Source organism: Gymnoscopelus microlampas (assembly GCF_963454915.1).
Source record: "Gymnoscopelus microlampas genome assembly, chromosome: 2".
In the NCBI taxonomy this organism is placed as follows: Eukaryota; Metazoa; Chordata; class Actinopteri; order Myctophiformes; family Myctophidae; genus Gymnoscopelus; species Gymnoscopelus microlampas.
Window position 1 is genome coordinate 43022026 of NC_139939.1, and position 25392 is coordinate 43047417.

Genomic DNA, 25392 nt, shown 5'->3' on the forward strand with positions numbered 1-25392 from the left:
AGAAAAACAAATCATAGAAAGCCTTATGTGCTATACGATCCTTTAAGACTTTTGTTACGCTCTTTAAAATTCTACAGGTAAATGCAGGAGGTGTGTGATCGCAGCGAGGCACTGACCCATGATAATCCACAGAGAAGCTGTAAGGTGAGTACTGACATGGCTGACAGGTCAGGCATTGCTGTCATCTCTCAGTTCTTGGAGGGCATGTGTCGGGGAAAGTAAACCGTAATCCTGTATGGAATTAAAATGCTAAAAAAGCTTCAGAGGTGAGATCCCCGTTTGTCACAAAGCAGAGATCTGTCTGCCAAGCTTCATTCTCTGGACTGAAAATGGATTATGGCTCAAGGTGAAATCACTGCTGTCTCCTGTAATGTCTTGATTAGATGTCCAGCATTTCCTGGAGTGTCCTGATTCATCTGGATCTGCTGTACCACCCGCATCCAGTCGAAATAGCAATAAAAATACAGTTTGAGGTCTCTATTGTAGGTGTTCCTTCGCAGCTCTTCTGTGCCTCAACAGGTGGGTGCTGATGGCAGATGGACCTGGGTTAATGGGTTCTTTAGCACCCTTGTGTCTCTGTTTTGATAGATAACAGACACAACTGTTGTATGTTGGAATCCCTACACTGTACAAGTCTCTCTATCTCTCTCTCACTCTCACTCTCTCTCTATCTCATTCCAACCCTACTCAGTCCTTCCTCTTTCTCACCAGAGTGAAAACCTAGCAGGGGTCTATAGATTTACGAGGTAATCACTTCGGCCCCCTGCCTCTGTGCACTAGGAGGTACACAGTAAAATCCTCCATGTTGTTTCAGCGAGTGTGAAAATGGACCTAAATTGTCAGATTTTACACTCTCAAGTTAAACGCTGAGGATTTTGCTGTGTAGTTTTAGGCACCCACCGACTGCTGGCATACTGTAGCTGAAGTGTGCTCAGTCAGGGACACAAAGTGTCTGCACACATACAGTGCACAAATAGATATGCACATAATATAGGCCTACATGTACAGTAAACCATCCCAACTACCACACACACTATAGGAAGTGTGTGTGCAGGCACACACATTTACAAACATACAGACACTCATACAGTACAACATGCATACAGTACATACATGTGTAACAGCAGGAAGCATAGACACACAACCAGACACACATGGACTCACAAAAATAACTGATCTACAAGCTAACACTGCATTGCAGTCAAACAAAATGAAAAGCGAGACATATCAGGTATGCCCACAGACAGTTTTATTACAAATGCTGGAATCATGGAGTCATGTCAGTCAACCGCTAATATAAAATATCTTAGGAATTATGCAAAGAGATATCTTCTGGTACAAAATGTTTAATTGTCTTAGTATCTGTATCTGTAAATGGTAAAACAAATGTGGACAGTTATTGCTGTATCTAAAAGATGCCACAAGGAGGTGCTGTTAGACTATCATTTTCATTCAGTAACATTACAACATTTACATAGTAGTATTTCAAAATCTCCACAGTATAAACTCCATTATGAATATCACAATATTAGGGGAAAAACAACAACAAAAAAACAACCAATCCATCTGCCCTTTAAAGAAACCACACACATACTGACTGAGATGTCATTTAATGTAATGCAGGCTGATGGAGCATTTCATATAATACATGTAGTGTTTCAGAAGCTAAGGATTAGGTTTGTATCAAAACTGGTGTAAAAAAAGAAAGAAAACAAAAATACCTTCGGGCGACCTCTTGAAATCCTTGGAACTCTTGGAAAATCTTTTGTTTTGTGATTATTGTCATGATTCCAAATATGTTTCTAGTTAATTCGTATGACAAAAAACAACATTAAAATAATTAAATGAATAATATATGGCATTAGTAATTGATTATGTTTCACCAACTAGAACAGGACAGCACTTGATTGATGAGAAAATCATTTTGACCGAGTCTGTTACATTTTGGATAAGACTGTCAATTACTGGCTATTTAATCATCAAGATTTTGGTAAAGTCTTCAGTAGATACTACATTATACAGTATTTTGTATTTAAAAGTATAGACTTCCCTGGGCCTTTTTTTTTATTCCACTGAAAAGCATCTTGCAATTAGTTCTCATATAATATTTCAGTTCACGTGTAAGGGTGCTGTAACACAGAACTTTAATTCTGCCATATGCTGTGGATTCTGCCAATGCTTTTCAATGAGAACGGAGTGTTGTCTTTTTTTTGCGGAAATCCATTAATGGCAACAAACTACTCCGTTATCACAGAAAAGCATTAGCGGAATCCACCGCATAGGCAAACTTAAAGTTCGGTGTGACCGCACCCTTACGGAGTATTGTTGTCTCCTCTTTTGAGATTCAGCAATATAATAGGATCCAATCCAAACTAGAAACCCATATTCTGTCACATCCACAAATACTGAGGAGAGGGGCTTGTGGTAAAAATGGAATTGGGCCTATTGTCAGAGAGGGGCTGGGTTAAGAAGGAAGAGGTTATATCTGGTCCATTAATGTCTGTGTTTGAAGAGAGCTTCCACTGGAAAACACAAACAAAACACACACTTAGTGAATTTTTTTAAACTCAAGATATTTAAGCTTTCATACAAGTGATATAGGCAGGGCAGCCAATGCTATATGGAACACTGCTTTAAGAACACAGGACCAATGGGGAAATCTAGGAGGTGAAGACACAGCGACTCTTAACCACTTTTAACTATTTTTCTCATTTTGGGCATGCCATTGTAGGACAACATTTACCAAAAAAATCTAAAACTTTCACATTTGGTCTCCATATATGGGCATTAAAGGGACACAGACAGTCAGACAGACAGACAGACAGACAGACAGACAGACAGACAGACAGACGGGTACAACAGGTACTCTGACAACGGGTATTGCATAACCGGGTGGGGCATGCATTCCCAACTTGCATTGTTCCTGAGTATAGAAAATATATCTATTGTTTTATGACATGTCATGTCATGGTAGCTTGTTTTGAGTTGTTTGAGTTGCCTAAAAACAAAATATGAATATATCTTACTGGTGTAGTCCTGAGGCGACATCTGAGCACTCATGACATCGTTGAAGTGTCTCAGCCAATCCTGCTGTTCGCTCTCCGTCTCACAGGTAAACAAGAAGGAGCGATCGGGTGTTACTATGGTGATGCCATGTTGCCAGGAGCCATTGCAGTTGGTACTAGCAGGCAAGCCAGGATCAGCACTGTATCCATGGTCTCTGTGCCCCAGAAATACTTCACCCTTGGCAAAGGCGTCCTTCACAAAGGGCAGAGGTGAAGATGACGTGAGAGAGGATTAAAACATAATTTATACTCCATCATGAAAATAGAAGATCAACAAGCTCATAACCAAGGGGCCAGCATCTGAGTTGTAAAATGAGGCTGTATAGGAAGTGACAGTTCATATGAATGGCCTGTAGTCTCCCTGCTGGTGTCAGAAAGAATTAGGCTCCATTCAAGCGGATGGGTTTTTGCTGAACTTTACACATGATTTTATTACCTTAATAAACATTGTCATAAATACTATATGCTTCTAGTCTATAGTTTAAAGTCTTCTTTCAATCACCATGATATGCGTTTTGGTAAATTATGGTCCCATTTATTTTAAAATTGATGATAAAGTAGGGTATGGTGTAGATGTGATTGACACAACCAATAGCATTCATTCCCCACCCCCACTCTAGTCCCAACCAATCGCATTCATTAATTTCCGGTTTCTTATTTGCATATTCGGACCGGATATAGAAAGATGGCAGATTTAAAATCGTTGAAAAATAAGCTTCATTTACGGTCTGTAGAGTCTATGGGCGTAAATTTGTCCATTTCTTTTTTACAGTCTATGCTCACAACGCATCACTTTGATGTATTGTGAACTTGTGGATCTGCTACTTTTGGTGTTATTCTTTGTCACACAACGGCATTGTTTGCCACAAATAACTGATTTAAAGTAGATATCACTCACTGCCACAGGCGGAGTGATAAAAATGATAAGCAAGCGTATTTGTACGGCTGTTTTTCAAGACATTACGATATTTATACATTTTATCTTGGGTTGTTTTAGGGGAGTTATTTATACATTTATACACAGTTCTATATAGATAAAGGACCCTACAATTTGTCAAGATACATGAACCCATGAGCGTTTTGTAGCATGTTTGTTTGTTGTTGTTTTTTAAACATGATGTTTCATTTTCTGAATGAGTTTGGGCTGAAATTAAGATCCCTGAATCAGGAACTACAGTACTCATACAGGGCTGAATTCTGCCAGAGCTTATTCTACTGTTTGTCCTCTTCTCTGTCTCGCTCTCAGCGTTCAACTTTCTCTATAGAAAGGTGATTCTTTGTCAAACCAAAAACAGGATTGTGTCAAAGGTCGTGTCCAACCTTGAAACAGGATCTAAATGTCTCAATAGAAGATCAGGGAGACCAAATACAACCACCCAAGTTGTATAAGTTATATTGCATTAACACTCTACCATACAGAACAGACAAAATAACATTTTAATCACTAAACTAAATCACACAATAGAGCTTTAAGATCTGGTATATGCCATGACTCATAATACCCAAAAATCTGGGACAAACCTCACTTGGGTGTGACACCAATGGCACAGAACCATAAATAAAATATGTAAAAATCCCCCCAGTCACCCTAGCAATGGATTATTCACTCTGTTACGGTTTGGCAAACGACACCGCAGGATCAGGTCCTGATCCAGGAGGCTCAAAGACAGTTTCTACCCTCAGGCCATAAAGCGTCCTAGGTCACAACTGTTGACTCCAACCTTCACCCACACACGTTTTCACACTGTCGAGGAAAAGTTTGGAGAACAAGATTTAAACTGCCTGCATTGTCGCTGTGACTGTCCTCTTCTCTGTGTCTGTCTCAGCTTTTACACTTTCTCGAAATAAATGTTATTCTGTTATCCAAACATTACATTATTATTAATCTAATTAAAACAGTCGTTAGTGGAAGTTGAAGTTAAGGTCATCACTCATAATACCAAAAACCATGTCATTTTATGCAAGACCACCACAGACTGCAAGGTTCTGACTTATGATGTTGCACGACACTAATTACGGTATATAGAACCCATTACAGTAGGTGTGTAACGGTACACATAGAGTATTCGTACTGAACCGTTCAATGCAAGGCTTTCGGTTCGACATGCACTTCGAACTGAAGGATAATACACTCTTTTATCAACTTCTCTGTTCTCAACCACACCAGCAGAAAGACAGCCCACTCCCTGCGCTCAACAATGCAGCCCAAAAAAAACCGACATAACCAACAGGCAAGTTACAACGTGCTGCCTGCCCATCCCACCCCCAAAGATAAACACACTACTCAAGTGAGACATGCTGAGAGGTAAGCTACGCTATACACAGTATGGAGAGAACAAAAACAGAAGATCAGCAGGTCTGGTGTTCCCTGTGAATTGTTAGGGAGATGCCAAGAGAGCGCTGGATAAAACAACAAGTTATGTTGCATCTGATCTGATCTGTATCTGATCTGCTACATGAGAGTGTGTTACATAAGTGTGAATACTTCAAACATCACCCCAGCAGGGGGCGGCAGTGGATCAGGAGGTAGAGCGGCTGCTTGGGAATTGGGAGGTTTCTGGTAGAATCTCCACCTCCCCCCTGGGTTAGTATCAAAGTGTCCTTGAGCAAAGAAGACACGGAACCCTAACAGAGCCCGATGAGTAGGTTGATGTCTTGCATGGTTTTTCATCCGCCATCGGTGTGTGAATGTGTGAGTAAATGGGTGAATGTAATACACACAGTGGTGTATGTACTGTACTTAAGTAAATGTTTTGGTATTTTTACTTTACTGGAGTATTTCCGATTTTCGGTGCTTTTACTTCTACTCCACTACATCCACAGGAAAATTACACTCCACTACAATTATTTGAGAACTTTAGTTACTAGTTACTTTTTTTATTTTTAATGTATTATTACAATAAATACATCAACCAGTTCAGCCCTATATACATTTTGGCCATTTGAAAATAGCCGAATGCGTCGCAATGTGTCGCGATGCAACGCATTGTGAGCTTGTAGATCTGCTATTTTCAAATATAAATGTATATACATTTTCATTTTATATACATTTTATATTTGAAAACTTGTGAAATGGGACATTCTGCAAGCATAATGAGTACTTTCTACTTTTGGTACTATAAGTGCATTTTGATACCACTACTTTTGTACTTTTACTCAAAGTACATTTTGAATTTCTGACTTTTACTTGTAACAGAGTATTTCTACATTGCAGTATTGATACTTTTACTTAAGTAAAATATTTGAGTACTTTTTCCACCACTGAATGCACATTGTAAAGCGCTTTGGAGAAAGGCGCTATAAAAATGCACCAGTTACTATTTTGTGAAAAACACACAGAGCAACACCCACGCTACACACTTTCCCCACAGGATTAAGGCAGCCATTCACACATGATTCAAAGTAAATCACCATGAAAATTGCTACATTTATTGCCCCAGATCTGACAAACGTTTTTTTATTTCAAAACGCAGGATTTACCAACATGCTTAAGGCAAAAGAGACCTGTTACTTTGTTCCTTAATGAGCCCGTAAAAAACGGAATTGTTTATTGTTTATAACTACAATTATTTTTAATAAAGAGTTGTTTTTGTTTTATATGCTGCTAAGAAGACACCCCAGAGCATTTTTTTATGTCTGGCAAACAGAACCGGAGGATCACTTACTGATCCAGCAGGGTTTCTATCCATAAGACAGAGAATACTGTAACTGTGAATCAACCTCCCCATGCACCCACTTTTTCACACTGTTGAGGAGAGTTTGGAGAACAAGAATTTCACTGCTTGCAATGTTGCTCTCTGTGTGTGTGTGTGTGTGTGTGTGTGTGTGTGTGTGTGTGTGTGTGTGTGTGTGTGTGTGTGTGTGTGTGTGTGTGTGTGCTCGCGCGCGCGTGCGTGCGTCTGCAAGCAGTCCACGCACATATGCTGTTGGGCTGGTGTCTAAGCTTGTAAACGTATCTTACAAGGCGTTGTGTGGTGGTGCATGTGCATGCATGCCTGTATAAATCTCTGTGAGAATGTACCAACTAGTGAGTGTGTCTTTGTATGGATCTGTGAGAGTGTGTGTGTGTGTGTGTGTGTGTGTGTGTACTTATATGTAGATTGATTGCCTGTGTGTCTGTGTATTTCATGGGGAAGGGGGGGGGGGGGTTCCATACGAGAAAATGTCATGGATCAGATCTTCAAACCTAAAACCTAACAAAGACACAAACAGGGATGCTAGATCTGTCTCGGGTATTGAACCATCTTTGGTCTAATACTGTATTGACCAGCTAGCTGATACAGATTACTGACACCTTGACAAAACAGACACATGCGAAGACTTTAGGGCATTCCTTCATATGAATGGTATCAGGATTGGTTTTCAAAGCAATGGTTGTAAGTTTGTTACCGCTGGTTTTCTTCTCCAGCATCCAAGGACTTTAGATGTCACTATGAGGTATCAGGTAGAGTACAATTGTAAACAAAGAATGAATATTAATGACTCTGTGTGTGTGTGTGTGTGTGTGTGTGTGTGTGTGTGTGTGTGTGTGTGTGTGTGTGTGTGTGTGTGTGTGTGTGTGTGTGTGTGTGTGTGTGTGTGTGTGTGTGTGTGTGTGTGTGTGTGTGTGTGTGTTAATCTGTCATACCAGAGGATCTTTGAAGTACATAAGCCGTCTACGGTCAAAAGTGAACCATCGTTTCTTGAAGCCTTCCGTGTGCTGCAATAGAGAGGGGGGAGAGAGAGAGAGAGAGAGAGAGAGAGAGAGAGAGAGAGAGAGAGAGAGAGAGAGAGAGAGAGAGAGAGAGAGAGAGAGAGAGAGAGAGAGAGAGAGAGAGAGAGAGAGAGAGAGAGAGAGTTTAGCCTTCAGATGAAGAACCATTTCAAAGTCTGTCAGAAATTTTATCAGCCCGTTTTTAGGCAGCAGTTGATAGGGGAACCTCTTTTCCCAGTGTATATTACAGTGTTATCTATCCTTACAGTTCCACATTTGGTTACATAATATATATACATAACAAGACTAAGAGTGTAAAAGTTCGCTAGCAACCCCTTGAGGCCGTGATGCTCCTTACAAACAACCACATCCAAGTGGTTAAAAACGACCGTCATCCTCCTATCTCTATTCTTCCTATCCTACTGAAACTGGTGGAGCCTGCATGTACAAAAAAAGAAAAAGAAAATAATAATTACCCACTTCTCTAAACCTGTAAACCTGGGATGTGACAATAAAGCTGATTCCGATTCTGATTAACATCATTAGAGCCCCAGAAGCTTTAAAGTGAAATAAATCAAAAGTACCATAATTAAAAACATAAGTGCTTTTAAAACAGAAAGTAAAAGCTAATGTTGACACTTTTGGTACTTTAAGTACATTTTGATACCAATACTTTTGTACTCAAGTAAATTTTGAATTCCGGACTTTTACTTGAAACAGAGTACTTCTATATTGCTGTATTGATACTTTTACTTAAGTAAAACATTTGAGTACTTTTTCCACCACTGCTAGAGAGAATAAGGTGCCCAGCATCATTCCATGGCTTTCCACTTTCTACGGTAAAAACTACACAAGAGATAATGTAACAAAATATAGAATTCGTGGTTAGATTTTGCTCAATAACAATCTAAAGGTATGTTGTTTGGAAGGGAATGTACTGTAGGAGTGGTGAAAGACAACATTTCTACTCCACTGGACTTATTTCCCATCACACGACACAACGCACCTAACTCTTTTGTTCTTTAATTGAACGTTATACTGTACATCACCAGAAACTGTATAACCAGTTTTTCTTGTTTCTTAATTTCTCTAATCTTTACCCATTTCCTGAAACTGTAAATCGTGAGAGTGTGTACAACAGAGAATCTCACCCATTTAGTATCACATTCTTGTCATCTTAGCACTATAATTAACCTAACTACTTACATTGTTAGTTGATTAGGCTTTGTTCCCCTTAATCTGATCTTGCACTTCACAAGTCACTCTGCAAAACAGCATTTGCTAAATGCCTAAATTGTAAATTGTACACAAGCCTCAGGTATTTTTTCGGTGTCTTATCATTGTCTATTATTGTCTATTATTATATATATGTTTTAAATAGCTAAGGTTTAAATGACGAGGATATGTGCCGACGGCTGGCAAATTGTTCTCATAAAAATGTTTGATCTTCTTGTTGTGGCACAAGGCTGTTAGACGGCTGCCCTCCGTACCTTTTTCATTATGGGCACGACGACACCCTCTGCAAATATGTCTCAAATATGAGAGAGAAATGAATTATGGCATCCATTTAGCAAATCAATCCAATAATGTGGGTTTGTGATTCCTTTCATCTCTCACCCTGACAGACAGAGAGTACAATCAGAGCCTGTGTGTGTGTGTGTGTGTGTGTGTGTGTGTGTGTGTGTGTGTGTGTGTGTGTGTGTGTGTGTGTGTGTGTGTGTGTGTGTGTGTGTGCGTGTAATTTATTGTGACTGTGAGAATCTTTCTCAGGCTGTGTCCGAGTATGTGCCTGCGAGCCTGCCTGCCTGCCTGCGTGCGTGCGTGCGTGCGTGCGTGCGTGCGTGCGTGCGTGCGTGCGTGCATGTGCTGACACATACCTGGATGTACATTTGTAGACACATTTTTGTACCAGCATGAATGCATGCCTTGTTTCTGTGTATGCTTACACGCCTACCACAGCATGCCTGTGTTTGTGTGCTACAATGTCTGCGTGTGTGTGTCTGAGTCTGCGTGCGTGCGTGCGTGCGTGTGTGTGTGCGTGAGTAAACCAGACACCTAAGGATTAAGCCTATCCTGCGCTGGGAGCCTTTGATTCCACCTGAGACAGACAGACATCCAGGGCCTCCTAGCTGCCAATCAAATGAGCGCTGCTGACAGGAAGTGGTGGACGGCGGCCATGTTGACGGCTTTAGTTTGCTAGCGTCTTAGCTTGACTCCTAATTCATTAGAGGCAGACGCCCGAGAGCTCGTAAGCCCGAGGGGTGGGATGGGAGGTTAGCTGAGGGAAATGTATTCTACTTGTCGCTGAAGTAATCCTTCCCATTGAAACCAACCTCATATCTGACTGGGGTTAAAGTTTCAGTTGAGTTGAAAGAGCATTTTGCAAAAAAAACAAAAACAAAACAATCTCGCTGTTTGTTTTGGCTTGGAAGTGCATTAGTGTAACTGTAATCCAATGAAGCCTGGATGACTAACATATTTACGTATTTATGGCACCTGCCCAGGCAGGTGGTATGAGCAATGTCTACAACCACCGTATTCACGCTGCTCTGCAGATAAACTCCAAATGACATTTATGTACTGTACCTCTGTTGTGTTCCCTCTGTAATCTTTGACTGTCATATGTACGTTTGAAAGACCTTGGATGGAACTGCCAAAAATGTTGTCTTCATTTATTTTGTGCTAATGATATGTCCAATATCAGATCATCGGACCCAGCTCTGATTCACATATATGAAATAGAAATGGCAGCAGAGATTGAGTTAGGCTTGGGCAATATCCAAACTATAATATTGCAATGTAGTCCCACCAAAATATGTATTTATGTACTTGCGCGCACGTGCGTGTGTGAGAGTGAGCGCCACGTGCGTGCGTGTGTTGACTTTACCCTGGGACCTGTCTTTTCCATGTAACCTTCCTTCAGAAAGTTCCTTGTCAACTTGGGCATGAGCTAAAACACAAGAAGCAAACAAGAAAGCTTACACAGAATCTTAAACAAATATTTTAGTCACATTTATAGTTAAATACAAAATACATTGTCTGTGCGTGTCTGTGTGCGTGTGTCTGTGTGCGTGTGTGTGCGCGTGCGTGCGACTACCTCTGCGTCTGTAGCTCCGGGGAAGGCCACCTTTAGATAGTGAAGCTGGACAGCCCGGATCGAATTAAACCAGTCTACTATCTCCTAATAGAGAGGGAGAGCGACAGGGCAGAGAGGCAGGTAGACAGAGAGATCATGTTGGGTATTAAGTATCGACAGCACGCCGTCCCCCCATGACCCCATCCCTCTCTCTGTCCACACACACACACACACACACACACACACACACACACACACACACACACACACACACACACACACACACACACACACACACACACACACACACACACACACACACACACACACACACACACACACACACACACACACACACACACACACACACCTTGCCGCTTTCATGGTAGAGGAACATGTTTCTGGTGCTGTAGTCTTTGAGGTAGGTTATCTGCAGGCCATTAGGGTTTCCAATCTTCTCTGGCTGGAAGGTAGCATTGACGGAGTCCACTTTGATCACTGCCTTAGGCTCCTTAGCCTGGGGGGGGGGGAGAGAAGATGGGAGAAGATAGTATGTGTGTGCACGCGGGGCCAGTTCTAGCTTTTATGCCGCCCTCGGCGAACCCTCCCTCCAGCCCCCCGACCAACACAAGTTATGCTTTTGAAATACAGTGTGCCCCAGAAATGCCAAACTATTCACATAATATAGATGTATTTTAACTTGGCCTACAGCATTACTCAGTGGTGGAAAAAAGTACTCACATTTTTACTTAAAGGACGACTTCACCGATTTTCAACCTATCTTCATATAATTGGTCCTCAATAATACTCATGATAAAATGGTAAAAAAAATCTACTCGGCCTGTGTCTCAGAGGAGGGCTGTGGACAGTTCAGAGTCCCGTCTACCAGTGACATCATCAATGGGGAATCCAAGCTAATAGAAACTGCAGGCTTTCTATTCCTGGAAAGTTGCAATGCAATAAAAGAAGCCATTGCTGTCGTGTTAATAAAAATCTAAATAAAGAATGTGAAATCTTGTTGGAAAAAAAAATCATGCCTAACGATGATGTCACTGGTAGACGGGTTTCTGGACTGTCCACAGCCCTCCTATGAGACACAGACCAAGTAGAATTTTTTTTTACCATTTTATCATGAGTATTAGTGAGGACCAATTATACGAAGATAGGTTGAAAATCGGTGAAGTCGTCCTTTAAGTAAAAGTATCAATGCTGCAAAATAGATATACTCTGTTACAAGTAAAAGTCCGGAATTCAAGTGCAAGAGTAAACGTACAAAAGTATCGGCAGCAAAATGTACTTAAAGTGCCAAAAGTAGCCAAGTAAAATAGTAGTAGTAGTAGTAAAATAGCCAAAATGTATATATGTTTTGTATTGGTAATCAAAATCTACAAAGTAACTAGTAACTAAAGTTTTCAAATAATTGTAGTGGAGTAAAAGTATAATGTTTGCCTCCGAGATAGTGGAGTAGAAGTAAAAGTACTGAAAATACTCCAGTAAAGTAAAAAATAGTTACCCCAAAATTGTACTTAAGTACAGTACTTGAGTACTTAGTTACTTTACTCCACTGCAAACAATCCGCATAATATAGATGTATTTTAAGTGCCTACAGCATTACTGACCTCAGGATTTAATCAATACAATTAGAGAAACCCTTTAGGATGTCACCTCAATGAACGTTAACCAAATCAATAATGTGCTATTTGGGTTGTAATTAGCTCCACCTCCCCCTCCCTATCCTGTAGGGAGGGGGTGAATGGGAAGGAGACCTTCCCATTCAGTCTGTCTAGCTTACAAACTAGAATCAGAGCGTCCTCACCAACGAGGTTAATTGACACAAACGGCGATGTGACATGTAAATGAGCGATAGAAAACTGAACACGCAAATTTCAACATTTGGAATTTCCCCCCAAAAAAGACAAAAAAATAAGAAGATTCTGGGTGCATTTCTTGTTCGGTCATACTTAAAAAATGTTTTTGAGTAGAGTTCATGTCCAGATAATCTAAAGTCAATGAATTAAATTAATATACAGTACGTATGAAATATTAATTAATTATTTGACAGAATTGCAGCGAAAGCCTAAACATAATCAAAGGATAGATTTATTGATCAACTTTAATTTGCCTTAGACTCTTAGATGTGAGTAAGCAAGCTTAAATTTAAAGCTGTTATCCAGAACTTATTTTTAATGAATAAAATGTTATTTTAATCAATCTGTAGTGTATGCTAATGCAATATAACTAATACATCTGCAGTGGTCTCCCTACTCTTACATTGAGACATTTAGATGGATGGTGTCGTTCGCGGAAAACAGCCACTTTACAAGCTCATAATATGTTGCGATGCGACGCAATACAGCATGTTGTGATCTTGTAGATCAGCCATTTTCGGTACGCAGCACCTTTGTACGACAAAGTATAAATTAAGCATTTACCATGTATGAATTAAAGGCATACAATATTCCCAGCTGTATTCTTTGTGCATGTTATGTATTCATCTAAAACAATGGTTCTCAAAGTGGGGTCCAGGGACCCTCAGGGTTCCTTGAGGGGGTTCTAAATGGACCCTTAAGGATCTGTACAGTAACTCTGAGAGTGACGGGGGTCCTTGAAATTAAACAGTTTGAGAACCACTGATTTAAGCTACAGACTTTAATTTAAATTGAAGGAAACTGAATCCCAGTAGATTTGGGCATGAATAAACATCTTGAGAGGGACATAAATTGGTGCAGAGCTCTTGAGCTGAGGCGTCCCCTGGAGTTACACCTGGATACCTTATGACTCTGCATGGGATTCTATTGCAAACGCAACCCAATTTATCGCCTTAAGAGTAACTCACACATAATAGCAAACAACAGACAGGGTTTTGTTTTGTGCTGCTTGATTGCATAAGTAGATATACAGTAGCTCAAACCAAAGTCACCTACAGTAAAAAACACACTAATAAATAGATATGCAAAAAACATTAACAAACAAAAAGGTGTACAATCCACACATGCCTGTTACATGCATCAAAATAGAAACACGTGCATGACACATGCATGAAACATGTACAGAAAACAAGATGTATTCAAGTCACGCACACACATGCATGCTCAAATACACACACCTAAAGACATACTGCTATACTTGTGAGGACTTTAGACTGATTTTGATGACTACATTCCCTAGCTAGCCTAACCTTAACCCTAAACATAACCATCACGGCTACATGTCTAATCTTAAAGGGATAGTTCCCCCCCAAAATTACCTTTTTTCTATCGATTAGTCACCCCATGGAACCTTGAATTCATGGATATCTAATTTTTTTGTCGCATTCCTAAGCCACTAATATGATCGGCAGTGGTTCCGGCAGCGGTCTCCTTTGTGTCTCCTACCGGTAACCACTGCCTACCAGTCCACCGGTCATCAAATTATTGGCTTAGGACAGCGAGAAAAAATAAATAAATAATCCATTTAAGTCTCCGATAGAAGTAAAACAAGTAATCCATAGAAAAAAAGTATATTTTTGGGGTGAACTATCCTTTTAACCTTAACACGTCCCTAACCTCAACCCAATTTGAATTCTAACCTTAAACGCAAGTCCTGAACTTGAAAAGGTCTCTTGCAATATGTCCACACACACACACACACACACACACACACACACACACACACACACACACACACACACACACACACACAACACACACACACACACACACACACACACACACACACACACACACACACACACACACACCACCTGGGGTGAACGCTTAGGTGAGTCATTTGAAATATTCACACACTTCACCCAAACATTTTTACTGTGACAGAGAAAGTTGTCCTCATCTCTAATTGGTGTGGCTGCTGTGAGTTGGATAACTCAACCAACCATACAGTGAGGAGGTGACTGGTAGGTGAACTTGTCTGAACACGCTCCGATGCAATGTGCCTGTTTGCAAGCGTTTATGCATGTGCCGGTGTGTGTGTGTGTGTGTGTGTGTGTGTGTGTGTGTGTGTGTGTGTGTGTGTGTGTGTGTGTGTGTGTGTGTGTGTGTGTGTGTGTGTGTGTGTGCATCTGGTGTCTATCTGTGTTCCTGTCTGCATGTGCATGGATGGGTGTGTATGAAAGGAGAGGAAGAGAATTAAAGTTAAATGTGGACGTATAGTTACTTGTGCACTGTGATTATAAGTTTTCAAGTTTGCGTGTGTGTGTGTGTGTGTGTGTGTGTGTGTGTGTTAAATGCCTCAGAGTGCAGGGTGTTGTCCACATTTTGTAATTAAGGTACGGGCTGTGTGTGTGTGTGTGTGTGTGTGTGTGTGTGTGTGTGTGTGTGTGTGTGTGTGTGTGTGTGTGTGTGTGATAAGGAGGCGTTAGCCACATGCTGGAGGTAAAGTACTGTATATAAACTACTGAAGCTTGGACTGATTCATTCCTAATTAATAATAATAGCCAACAATGTACAAGCTCACAACATGTCACATCGTTAAGAGAGGTATAAGCAGATAGTTAGAGAATCTCTTCAAACTCAACTACTGCTGCTGTGTCAGGGTGTGTGTGTGTGTGTGTGTGTGTGTGTGTGTGTGTGTGTGTGTGTGTGTGTGTGTGTGTGTGTGTGTGTGTGTGTGTGTGTGTGTGTGTGTGTGTGACCACATGAAAACGGGGACCTACGTCATATTTGGTGAAATACTTCAGAGTCCCCTCCCTCTCTGAGAGGACAAATCTTCTGCTGAGGAACTGGCCATTGTCCCGCCCCCTTTTCATCAGCATGCCATCATTCATTCCTGTAGGAAATAAAAAAGTGAACATAAAATTGCGTGGTGTGTGTGTGTGTGTGTGTGTGTGTGTGTGTGTGTGGTACCCACCTTCCTCGTATACTAGTTTATTGCCAGGGTCTGTAAACTCTTTCCTCTCGTACTTTGCCCTTATCCACTGCTCTTTCAACACCCTGTTTGCGTGCGCACACACACACACACACACACACACACACACACACACACACACACACAAAGAGAGAAAAGTCAATATAGATTGCTCATAGCTCAGAAAAGCTTGTAGCCTGAGACAAAGAAATCTATACCAGTATGTATGATCTCGCTGTTATTTTGTCCGACTCAGTATATATAAAATATGAACTATTGAACCCTACCAAATGTCAGCCACAGTTATTTAAGAATTTTCTTTTGCCTCACACCTCTGGAAGCATTCCAAGCACTACTGTTTTTTCCTCGCGCACGGCTTCTGTTTTGCCCCATGAGTTATTTTCACACAGTCAAAGGGAAGTCAGTATTACTGTACGCCGACATGAAATCTGTCAAATGCAACAGCCTGTGAAATCAATGGAAAACTGTGTTTTACAGTACTGAATATTGTGGATGCTGAGCCAATTGTCTTGTGTGCGGTATAGGTAAGTCTGTGGAAATCACTGACTCTGCTTTTTCTTTTAGCTGTCAACCCCCAGAGGCCAAGTAGTCGATGTTAAATCAGCTGACAAGAAGTACTGATCCAATCCATTATATTTAGAGAGCGATACTTCAATTTGGAGCAATGTGCAATTTAGTTATATAGGATGCTGTGTGTGTGTGTGGTTGTTTGCAATAGCCAATTGACCTGTACAGCCAACTCTCGGGACCAGCAAGCCCTGCACCAGGGTAACCTCACCAGTGGTGGAAAGTAACTGAGTACATTTACTTAAGTACTGTACTTAAGTACCATTTTGAGGTATTTGTACTTTACTTGAGTATTTCCAATTTCCAATACTTTCACTTCTTCTCCACTACATCTCAGAGGCAAATATTTTTTACTTTTACTCCACTACAATTATTTGAAAACTTTAGTTGCGAACGCGGAAGGAAGCCGCGCCTCCGCCCAAGTGGAGCCTACTATGAAACTCGGCTCGGCTTGTGTCTCTGTCTGTCTGTGTGTGTGCAGTATGTGTGCAGCCGCGCCCCCATGTGACTCACGCTCTCATTGGCTCGCGCTGGCTGAAATATAGCAGCTGCACTACCTGTGTGCAGCCGCCAGAGTGCGCCACTACAGTGTGGCTGAAATAGTACAGTCAAGCTGCGTTCGCTTCCAGCGTTCGCGCGTCTTACTTGTTACTAGTCACTTTGAAGATTTTGACATACATTAACTACTTTCAGCCCTATATATATTTCGTCCATTTGAAAATAGCCGATCTACAAGCTGACAATGCGCCGCAATGCAACCAAGCAAGGACTCATGTTGTAGGAGGTTCTTGAGTAGAGCTAGAAAGATATGAAGGACCCCCATATCACCCCAGCAACGGACTTTATGCTGCTGCAGTCAGGCAAATGCCAGCACTGTCACAACACATTGCAGAGAGACACAGAAATAGTTTTTTCCTTTAAGCTATCAGAGCTCTGAAGAATGACCCAACACTAACAGCCAAGTCAACCATCTTTATCCTGTGAATTAATGCAGACATTGTTTGGGATTGTATTTACAGTAGCTCTGAATTTTCATAGTTCACCACATGCACTATATGACACTGGTTGCTAACTTATTCACCCTTCTGCAGCATGAATGTAAATTTATATTCTGTATATCTTTCGTTACATATTTATTAATTCCATTCCAAATAACCCAGGTAAAGTGCAATCTAAATTCTAGTAGTATGGTCATCCACTACAGTGACTACACCAACGTATACTGATACAGTTTTTGTATTGGTTATTACTACTTAGTACCTTACTTGTATTATAACTTGTATTTCCATACTTGTATTACACCTTGGCTTGTATTATATAATATGTTGGTTCGTGGTGCCTTGTGCTACGACCCGTTTCGGTGCCCCCCGGGACCGTTTTGTCAGTGGGCGGGGTGCAGTGCAGAAGAAAATTAAGCTTCACCGGCGCGTTTCACCATTTTAATGCTCTTTCAGCAGCAGCTGCTCCTAAATTTCGCCGCTTTTCGGTGATAGTTCTGTCTTCTTTCACTTTCTCCATGCCGTTTGGTGCCTCCCCCAAGGTTGGTGCCCGGTGCTTCAGCACCTAAAGCCCTTCCGTTAAGCTGGCACTGTATGTTAGACATTGTTAGCACTGTATGGCAAATGGCGGCGTCACTTATATTGTACAATGGGTTTGAATCTTCACTTTAGTGGACCTGCTTAACATATACCCATAGGGAACACACACAGCGATAGGGAGTTCCACGGTCCTTTGTGTGTGTGCGTGTGCGTGTGTGCGTGAGAGAGAGACTCTTACTAAGAGTTTCCTAATTGGGCTCTTACAGAAGACAGACTGGCTGTGAGAGGCTCTAACAAGCACTGTCTGTTCCTCTCAGTAAGAGGACAGAGGTCAGAGGGTCATCTCCACCAATCTCCACACCCTCGCTGTTTCTTAATGTGCTCATCGTATACTCTCCCCCCTGTATGTCATTCCCACTATTCCCTTCTCTTTTTTTTACCTTTTATCTTCCTATATTCCTCTCTCTTGATTATTTCTCTCTCTCTTCTTTCCCTTCGAGCATGTCAACGACTGCCAAATTAATTTCTATTTCACCACATCTGAAAATATTTATAAGATTTGTGTTGTTAAAATGTTTTATTTTATAGCAGATCTACAAAGTCATAATGTGTCCCGACTCGCAAATATGACCTGTTATGAGCTTGTAGATCTGCTATTTTCAAACAGGTGATATAGGGTTAAAGTGGTTCTGCTATATTAACTCATTCTGCTGGCAGCTAATGGTCATAAAAGTAACTGACAAAGCGTGTGCGTGCGTGCGTGCGTGCGTGCGTGCGTGCGTGCGTGCGTGCGTGCGTGTACGCATACACATACACACATGCATGCACGCTTGCGGTATTGTGTGCATGTGTGAGAGATGATTGATTATGTCATCAGGAAGATATATGGAGGTGATTATCAGCAGTGTGGAGCTGTCAGAGATACATCCAGCACGCACGCACACACACACACACCACACAAACTCACACACACACACACACACACAGGATATAATCCATACATATTGGCATATTCGTATTTAAAATGTTTGAGCAATCAAAATTTAGGCAAACAATTATTTTGAGTTTTCATGAACTGTGTACATACTGCTAACAAAAACTGCTCAAAAGAATGAAGGGATCAAAGTGTTCCCTTAATTATTTATATATATATATATATATATATATATATATATATATATATATATTTTTTTTTAAATGGGTATACTCTCATATTCTTCATAAAGAAACCTTGTATAGAGAAAATAAAAAACTTCTACTAAATGAATAACTATGTAAAGAGACTTGATACATGGGCAACGGTGTGTCAGCAGAGGGAGCCCTACTGCAATTGTAGGCCTTGAACTAGACTTGAGCAATGAACCTACAATGCATATTTTGACACACACACACACACACACACACACACACACACACACACACACACACACACACACACACACACACACACACACACACACACACACACACACACACACACACACACACACACACACACACACACAGCTTCTCTGCTGACTTGAACATGAAACATGAAATGAACAGTATTACTACATGACGCTCGTCTGTCACAAGCATCATGGACTTGTTCCTGGTTAGCGATTTTTTTACATTTACAACTGCTACATCTACATAGACGTTCAGATTTCAAATTTAAAGTGCTTACCCCCAAGCCACGGATGTAACAAGTTGAAGTGCACCGGTCTGAGTACCCGTATCTTCCGTATGTTACATCCGTGGCTTGGGGGTAAGCACTTTATATGTGAAATCTGAACGTTTATGTAGATGTGGCAGTTGTAAATGTAAACAATTTGCAAACCAGGAACAAGTGGTTGTCATGGCATGACAGTCATGTTTCAGGGCTACTATAAACCTAAGCCTTGAAAACCAGTTTGAAAACGCTTGGATCAAGAATAAATGATTAACAAGACAAGAAAACAAAAACAAATTGTCTCCTTGTTTCCTCATACCAAACTCTTGCCTCGCCTGAATGATCACATGAAAGAAGGATGAGGGACAGGGGGACATGAAAGGAGTACTAGAAAAATGTGCTCCTCGGAGCACAAGGTCTCCGCCAGGCCAGGTAGCAGAAGTCAATGTTTCTAGGGTGGTGGTTCACAAAGTGGGGTCCGGGGACCCCCAGGTGTCCTTGAGGGGGTTCCAGGGGTCCCCAGATAAATGATGGATAGTTAGGAACCAAATGGACCCTTGCTGTGTTGCTGTAACTCTGAGAGTGAACAAATGGAACCAAATGGACCCGTAAATGGACCTGCAAGGGTTCTCAAAGTGGGGTCCGGGGAACCCCCGGGCCCTATATACACATCAGCCATTTTAAAACAATCTTGACATTCTTTGAAAATGTTTGAATATTTCTGACATTTTTAAAACCACAAATCTTATATGGGGTCCCTTGCACACAATCTTTTCAGATGTGGGTTCACGGCCAATTACACATTCATTTAGGGGTCCTTGACATGAAAAAGTTTGAGAATCACTGTTCTAGAGAGTGTGCGTGCAAAGTTTCACGCCGATCGGCCCAGTTACAGGTAAAAATGTGAATCAGCCTGTTATAGTGCCACCATGAGGCAGATTTGAAACATTTAGGATTGGCATTTCTTCCTCGGGCCTAGTGGGAATGTGCGTGCAAAAGTTTCACGGCAATCGGACGCTGCGTTCATGATTTGAGGCACTTTGTTCAAAACGGACCGCTCCTGCAAACTTTGGAAGCCAATCTTAGCCAATCAGGATGGAATATTATGAAAAATACGAGAGGAAAAATAGGTACTGCTCTGGCCTCCAGGGAGTGTGTGTGTACGCAGTTTCACGTCGTTAAGGCCAACGGTGCCGGAGATTAGCTATACACAGACGGACGGGGACACGGGGACACACAAACACATGGACGGACGGACAGGGGCGAAATCATAGTCTTGGCCACACCTTCGGTCTTGTGGAGACAAAAAACAGGGGTACAGAGAGAGAGATGAGGTACTAATGGGACAGACACAGACAGTCAGACAGACAGACACGAAGATGGATAAGAATAGAGCTCGACCGATACGCGCACACCCACCCACATGCACTCACACACAATCGTACACAATACACAATCATCTTCTTTGATTAATGTACATTTTCCGTGTGTGTGAGTTAGTGTGTACCCACCCATTGTATATATAAGGTGTGTGCGTGCATGCGGACGTGCGTGTGCTCGTGTTGCCATGGTCACTTACTGGCAGTCTCTGTGGGTAGGTTTGTAGTAGTAGACAGGGACCGCTGCTTCGTATTTATTCTTCATCAAGTTGTTTCCATTCTCTGCCATGAACTGACATGCATAAACACAGAGAGAAAGAGAGAGATGAACAGAGAGAAAAGGTCAATGTAAGATAAATGTCAGGTAGACTCACAGTGACATTAGGCAGGATATCATTCATAATAGCAAATTATGGGCTCTTCCAAAGCTACATAATGTACAGTAAGCGCAACAATAGGACAAGCTTAAATTCTACAAATACCAGCATTCAGTAATAAGGCGAACCTGATGTGATGATACAACCCCTACCATAGATAATCTTATTAAGACTTTTAAATTTCAAGGAACCCCATAACTCTGAGAGTTTAGAAAATATAATGTATACACTCACAGGATTACAGACCTTTTAAAGCAGTGGTTCTCAAACTTTTTCATGTGAAGGACCCTCAAAATGATACATGTTTGGCCAGGATTTTTTCATAGCAGATCAAGCTGGAACCCCCCCAAGGACCCCTGTTGGTCCCCGGACCCCACTTTGAGAACCAATGTTTTAAAGGTCCATTTGGAACCCCCTCAGGGTCCCCCTGGACCCCTCTTTGAGAACCACTGCGTTATCGTATGACAGAGAAGGGCAAATTTAACATACTAGTAGGCAGATAAACTAGACTAGAGGAAGGTAAAAGTGAGGATCCAGCTATCACTTCTGTGTTAGAGAAAAGATAAGAAACTGTAAAGGTAAAATGAAAGGTATTGAGTCCCTCAGGGACAGTACAGCTGTCAGTCCTAGCATACAGATAAGAATCAATCAAACAGACATAGAGGTCAAATATGGGATGTATTAGACAAAACTATAGGACAACAAAACATGATAATAATGTAAGCTTTCTTATTCATTATTTATAACAACTATATTGTTATTTGCATAATACATTTATATTAATATCATGAACTAATCCGAACTAATCAGCTCATGCCGAGTGCAGCGCCATGAGCTTGTAGATCTGCTAATTTTTTTTAAATCATGAATATTTTTGCATATATATACTTTTTTGTGGACATTTGTAACTCAAATCTTTGCTTCTAAATATTTTACAAATGTTCACTCTAAAAATATATATATTCCAAGATTTTTAAAAGATTACATGATTTTTCAAAAATAGCAGATCTACAAGCTCATAGCGCGGCTTGTAGATCTGCTTTTTTTGAATAGCCAAAGAAATCTTAAAATGACACAAATTATGCTTTTCCGGTCTTAAAGGGTTTCATGTTTTTTATGCCGGGATGTCTGTGTGCTGAGATTAAGGCACGTTCCTCCAGGGTCTCTCACCTCCACCTCGTGGTCTTCCCAGCGGGACAGGCTCAGGGACTTGACCTTGCCAATGTCAGGGATATTACGGTGGATCCCGGAGCAGGCCAGACAGATGAACACCCCCAGGGAGCAGGAGCCCCACTCTGGATCTGAGAGGACAGTGATGGAAGATGGATTGAGTGAGTGAGCGGAGACAGGAGGTGTGGAGGATGGGCCGGGGATCGGAGACAGGTTGGTGGAGGAGGGTGAACCAGGAAGGTCGGGGAAGACAGTCGGGGAGGAGAGAGAAATTAAAGGGATAGTTCACCCCCAAAATGACTTTTTTTTCCTATCGATTAGTCACCCCATGGAGACTTGAATTCATGGATATTTTTTTAGTTTTTGTCACATTCCTAAGCCAATACATTTGTGTGTCCTACCGGAACCGCTGCCTACCGGTCCGCTGGTCATCAAATTATTGGCTTAGGAATGCTACTAAAACAAAAAAATATCCATGAATTCAAAGTCTCTATGGGGTGACTAATCAATAGAAAAAAACATTTTTGGGGGGCGAACTATACTCCCTTCAATATGGGACAATAATGGAGGGAGCAGAGCAAGGAGGGAGGCGTATGAGGTGTAGAAGGAAGGAGGGAGGAAAGATGTAAAGAAAGTGTGAGAGGAAGGGACGGAGCGATAAAGGAGTGGATGAATGCAGAGGATGTAGAGATGGAATGGGGGAGGGTGAACAGGTAAGGAAAACGGCAGCACACCAATAACACCTACTTGACCTGCAGTTAAACCGTCAAACGCTATGCTGATGCAAGCAACAGTAAATGTTTATTTAATTCATTTTCCATCAACAAACAAACAAATAAACGATTGGAAATAATGACCATAAAATACTCTCCTGTAAATAGTAGGAAAGACAGACATTTGCATGTTCAGTAGGTACTAGGTAGAAGGCTGCACAAAACAAGCACCGACAGAATGAGTCCAAATCTGTGAAGTTGACTGCCTCTAACACACATTCCTCCAACTCTTGACTTGGGAACTATTTTCTTTGGCTTGACCACGCCTGCTTTATCTCTGAAGTGCACTGCAGCCTGCGCACATTCTGCCTGTTTGTGTGTGTGTGTGTGTGTGTGTGTGTGTGTGTGTGTGTGTGTGTGTGTGCCTAGTGCTATCTATAATAAATATCAGAGAATGTCAGAGATGAATTAATGTAAGAGAAACATAGTGTTCTTTACTTTTGGATCGATGCATGATATTGCATATAGTAGGCAACTGTCTTTAGGCCTATACTAGTGTTGAATTGTTAATCCTTGTGCTTCAGATTCACTTGATTATTGACATTTCTGATGCATTGCAGCCTGGTGATTCACCTTTGCATCTACACACACACACACACACACACACACACACACACACACACACACACACACACACACACACACACACACACACACACACACACACACACACACACACACACACACACACACACACACACACACACACAGATCCTGACTGCCATACAATGTTGGACAACAATGATAACATCATCCTGTGTCTGCACAAAATGGAACAGATATCCTATATTTTTTAATGGACAATTGGTAATTATTAGACTATACATTTTAAAACTTTGCTTCATTTGTCAGCTACACACAATGTAACAAAAGACACAATTGGACCTGATTTGAACAGGGATTTCGACAGTTCTGCTACAAAGGTTATTTTGGGGTGGGGGTGCATTCAGACAGTGCATGTCAAGACTCGTTGAAGGCTTGCTCCCTAGGGGGGTTTAATGGTTTACAATTGCAACTAACTTATACTCTGCATAGTAGGCCTAATTTCATATCTTGTCGTATGGCCGTGCCACTCGCCAAAAATACAGTAAATGATCCATTCCAAAATGGCAAATAAAAGTGAAGTATTTGTTGATGGCACCAGATCAGTGTGTGCCAGGCAATGGTGAAAAGTAACTATAGTAAGCTACAAGTACATTTACTCAAGTACTGTACTTAAGTACACTGTTTTGGTATTTTTACTTGGAGTATTTTCAGTACAGTAGGAAAATAATGTACTTTTACTCCACTACAATTATTTGAAAACTTTACGTTTGTAGATTTTTATTATTATTACAAAACAGACAGTAACCACTTCAGCCCTATATACATTTCGGCCATTTCAAAATAGCAGATCTACAAGCTCACAATGCATCTTGATGTGATGCATTGTGAGCTTGTAGATCTGCTATTTTCTAAATATTTTTTTTATGCATTTTGAACTTGTGAAATGGGACATTCTGCACAATGACTACTTTTACTTTTGGTACTTTAAGTATATTTTGATACCAATACTTTTGTACTCGTCTCTTACTCAAGTACATCTTTAACACCAGCCATTTACTTGTAACAGAGTATTTCTACATTGTGGTATTGATAATTTTACTTAGGTAAAACATTTCAGTACTTCTTCCACCACTGCAACGAAGCATAGCCTACTGTAACTGTAAGCGACGCTTTGATTGAGAGCCGTAACTTCTAACTTACCAGGTGCTCCACAGTCTGCACAAGCGTCATTACCGGGATGGTGGAGGATCTCTCTTAGCACGCGAGTTGACCTGTCGCTTCCAGACATTATTTCACTGTGTTTTCCCTTGGGGTTTACTTTTTCCGAACAGGAGGGTAACCGTACCGTAGGCTACTGTACCGTACTGTACCGTAGGGCTGCAGCAGCACAACAGGCCTGTAAAGGTGTGTCTGCTCTGGCACTAAAGACTCCCCCACTGACGGCTTGTGGGCAAGTCACCACAGGTACACGCAGACAGACGGACAGGACCAGGAGTACACTATTGTCTCGAAACTAAAGCACAAATAGAAAAGCCTGCCTGGTCAAAGGGTGTTCAGATAAATATGTCCATCCTCGGGTCGTTTTCCGTGCCGTGATCCTGTATGATCCAAACATCCAAATATAATAACGTTTTCCAGGCTCAGAGAGCGATCACCTTGCTGCACCGGACTGTGGGTGGGTGTATGTGGGACTG

The 25392-nt window shown here is 41.3% G+C and overlaps 1 protein-coding gene across 1 annotated transcript; it reads right to left on the bottom strand.

Annotated features, from left to right (window-relative positions):
• Positions 1-1227: 1227 nt before the first annotated feature.
• On the bottom strand, positions 1228-25392 carry LOC311057324 (arf-GAP with dual PH domain-containing protein 1). Its single transcript, XM_084074279.1, has 11 exons — positions 24899-25392; positions 22380-22510; positions 21033-21124; positions 15680-15762; positions 15486-15598; positions 11205-11351; positions 10856-10939; positions 10646-10708; positions 7693-7764; positions 3027-3258; positions 1228-2522 (listed from the first exon to the last, which is right to left on the bottom strand). Exons 1-11 carry the CDS (start codon positions 24984-24986, stop codon positions 2494-2496), a joined length of 1134 nt encoding a protein of 377 aa, XP_083930405.1. The 5' UTR covers positions 24987-25392; the 3' UTR covers positions 1228-2493.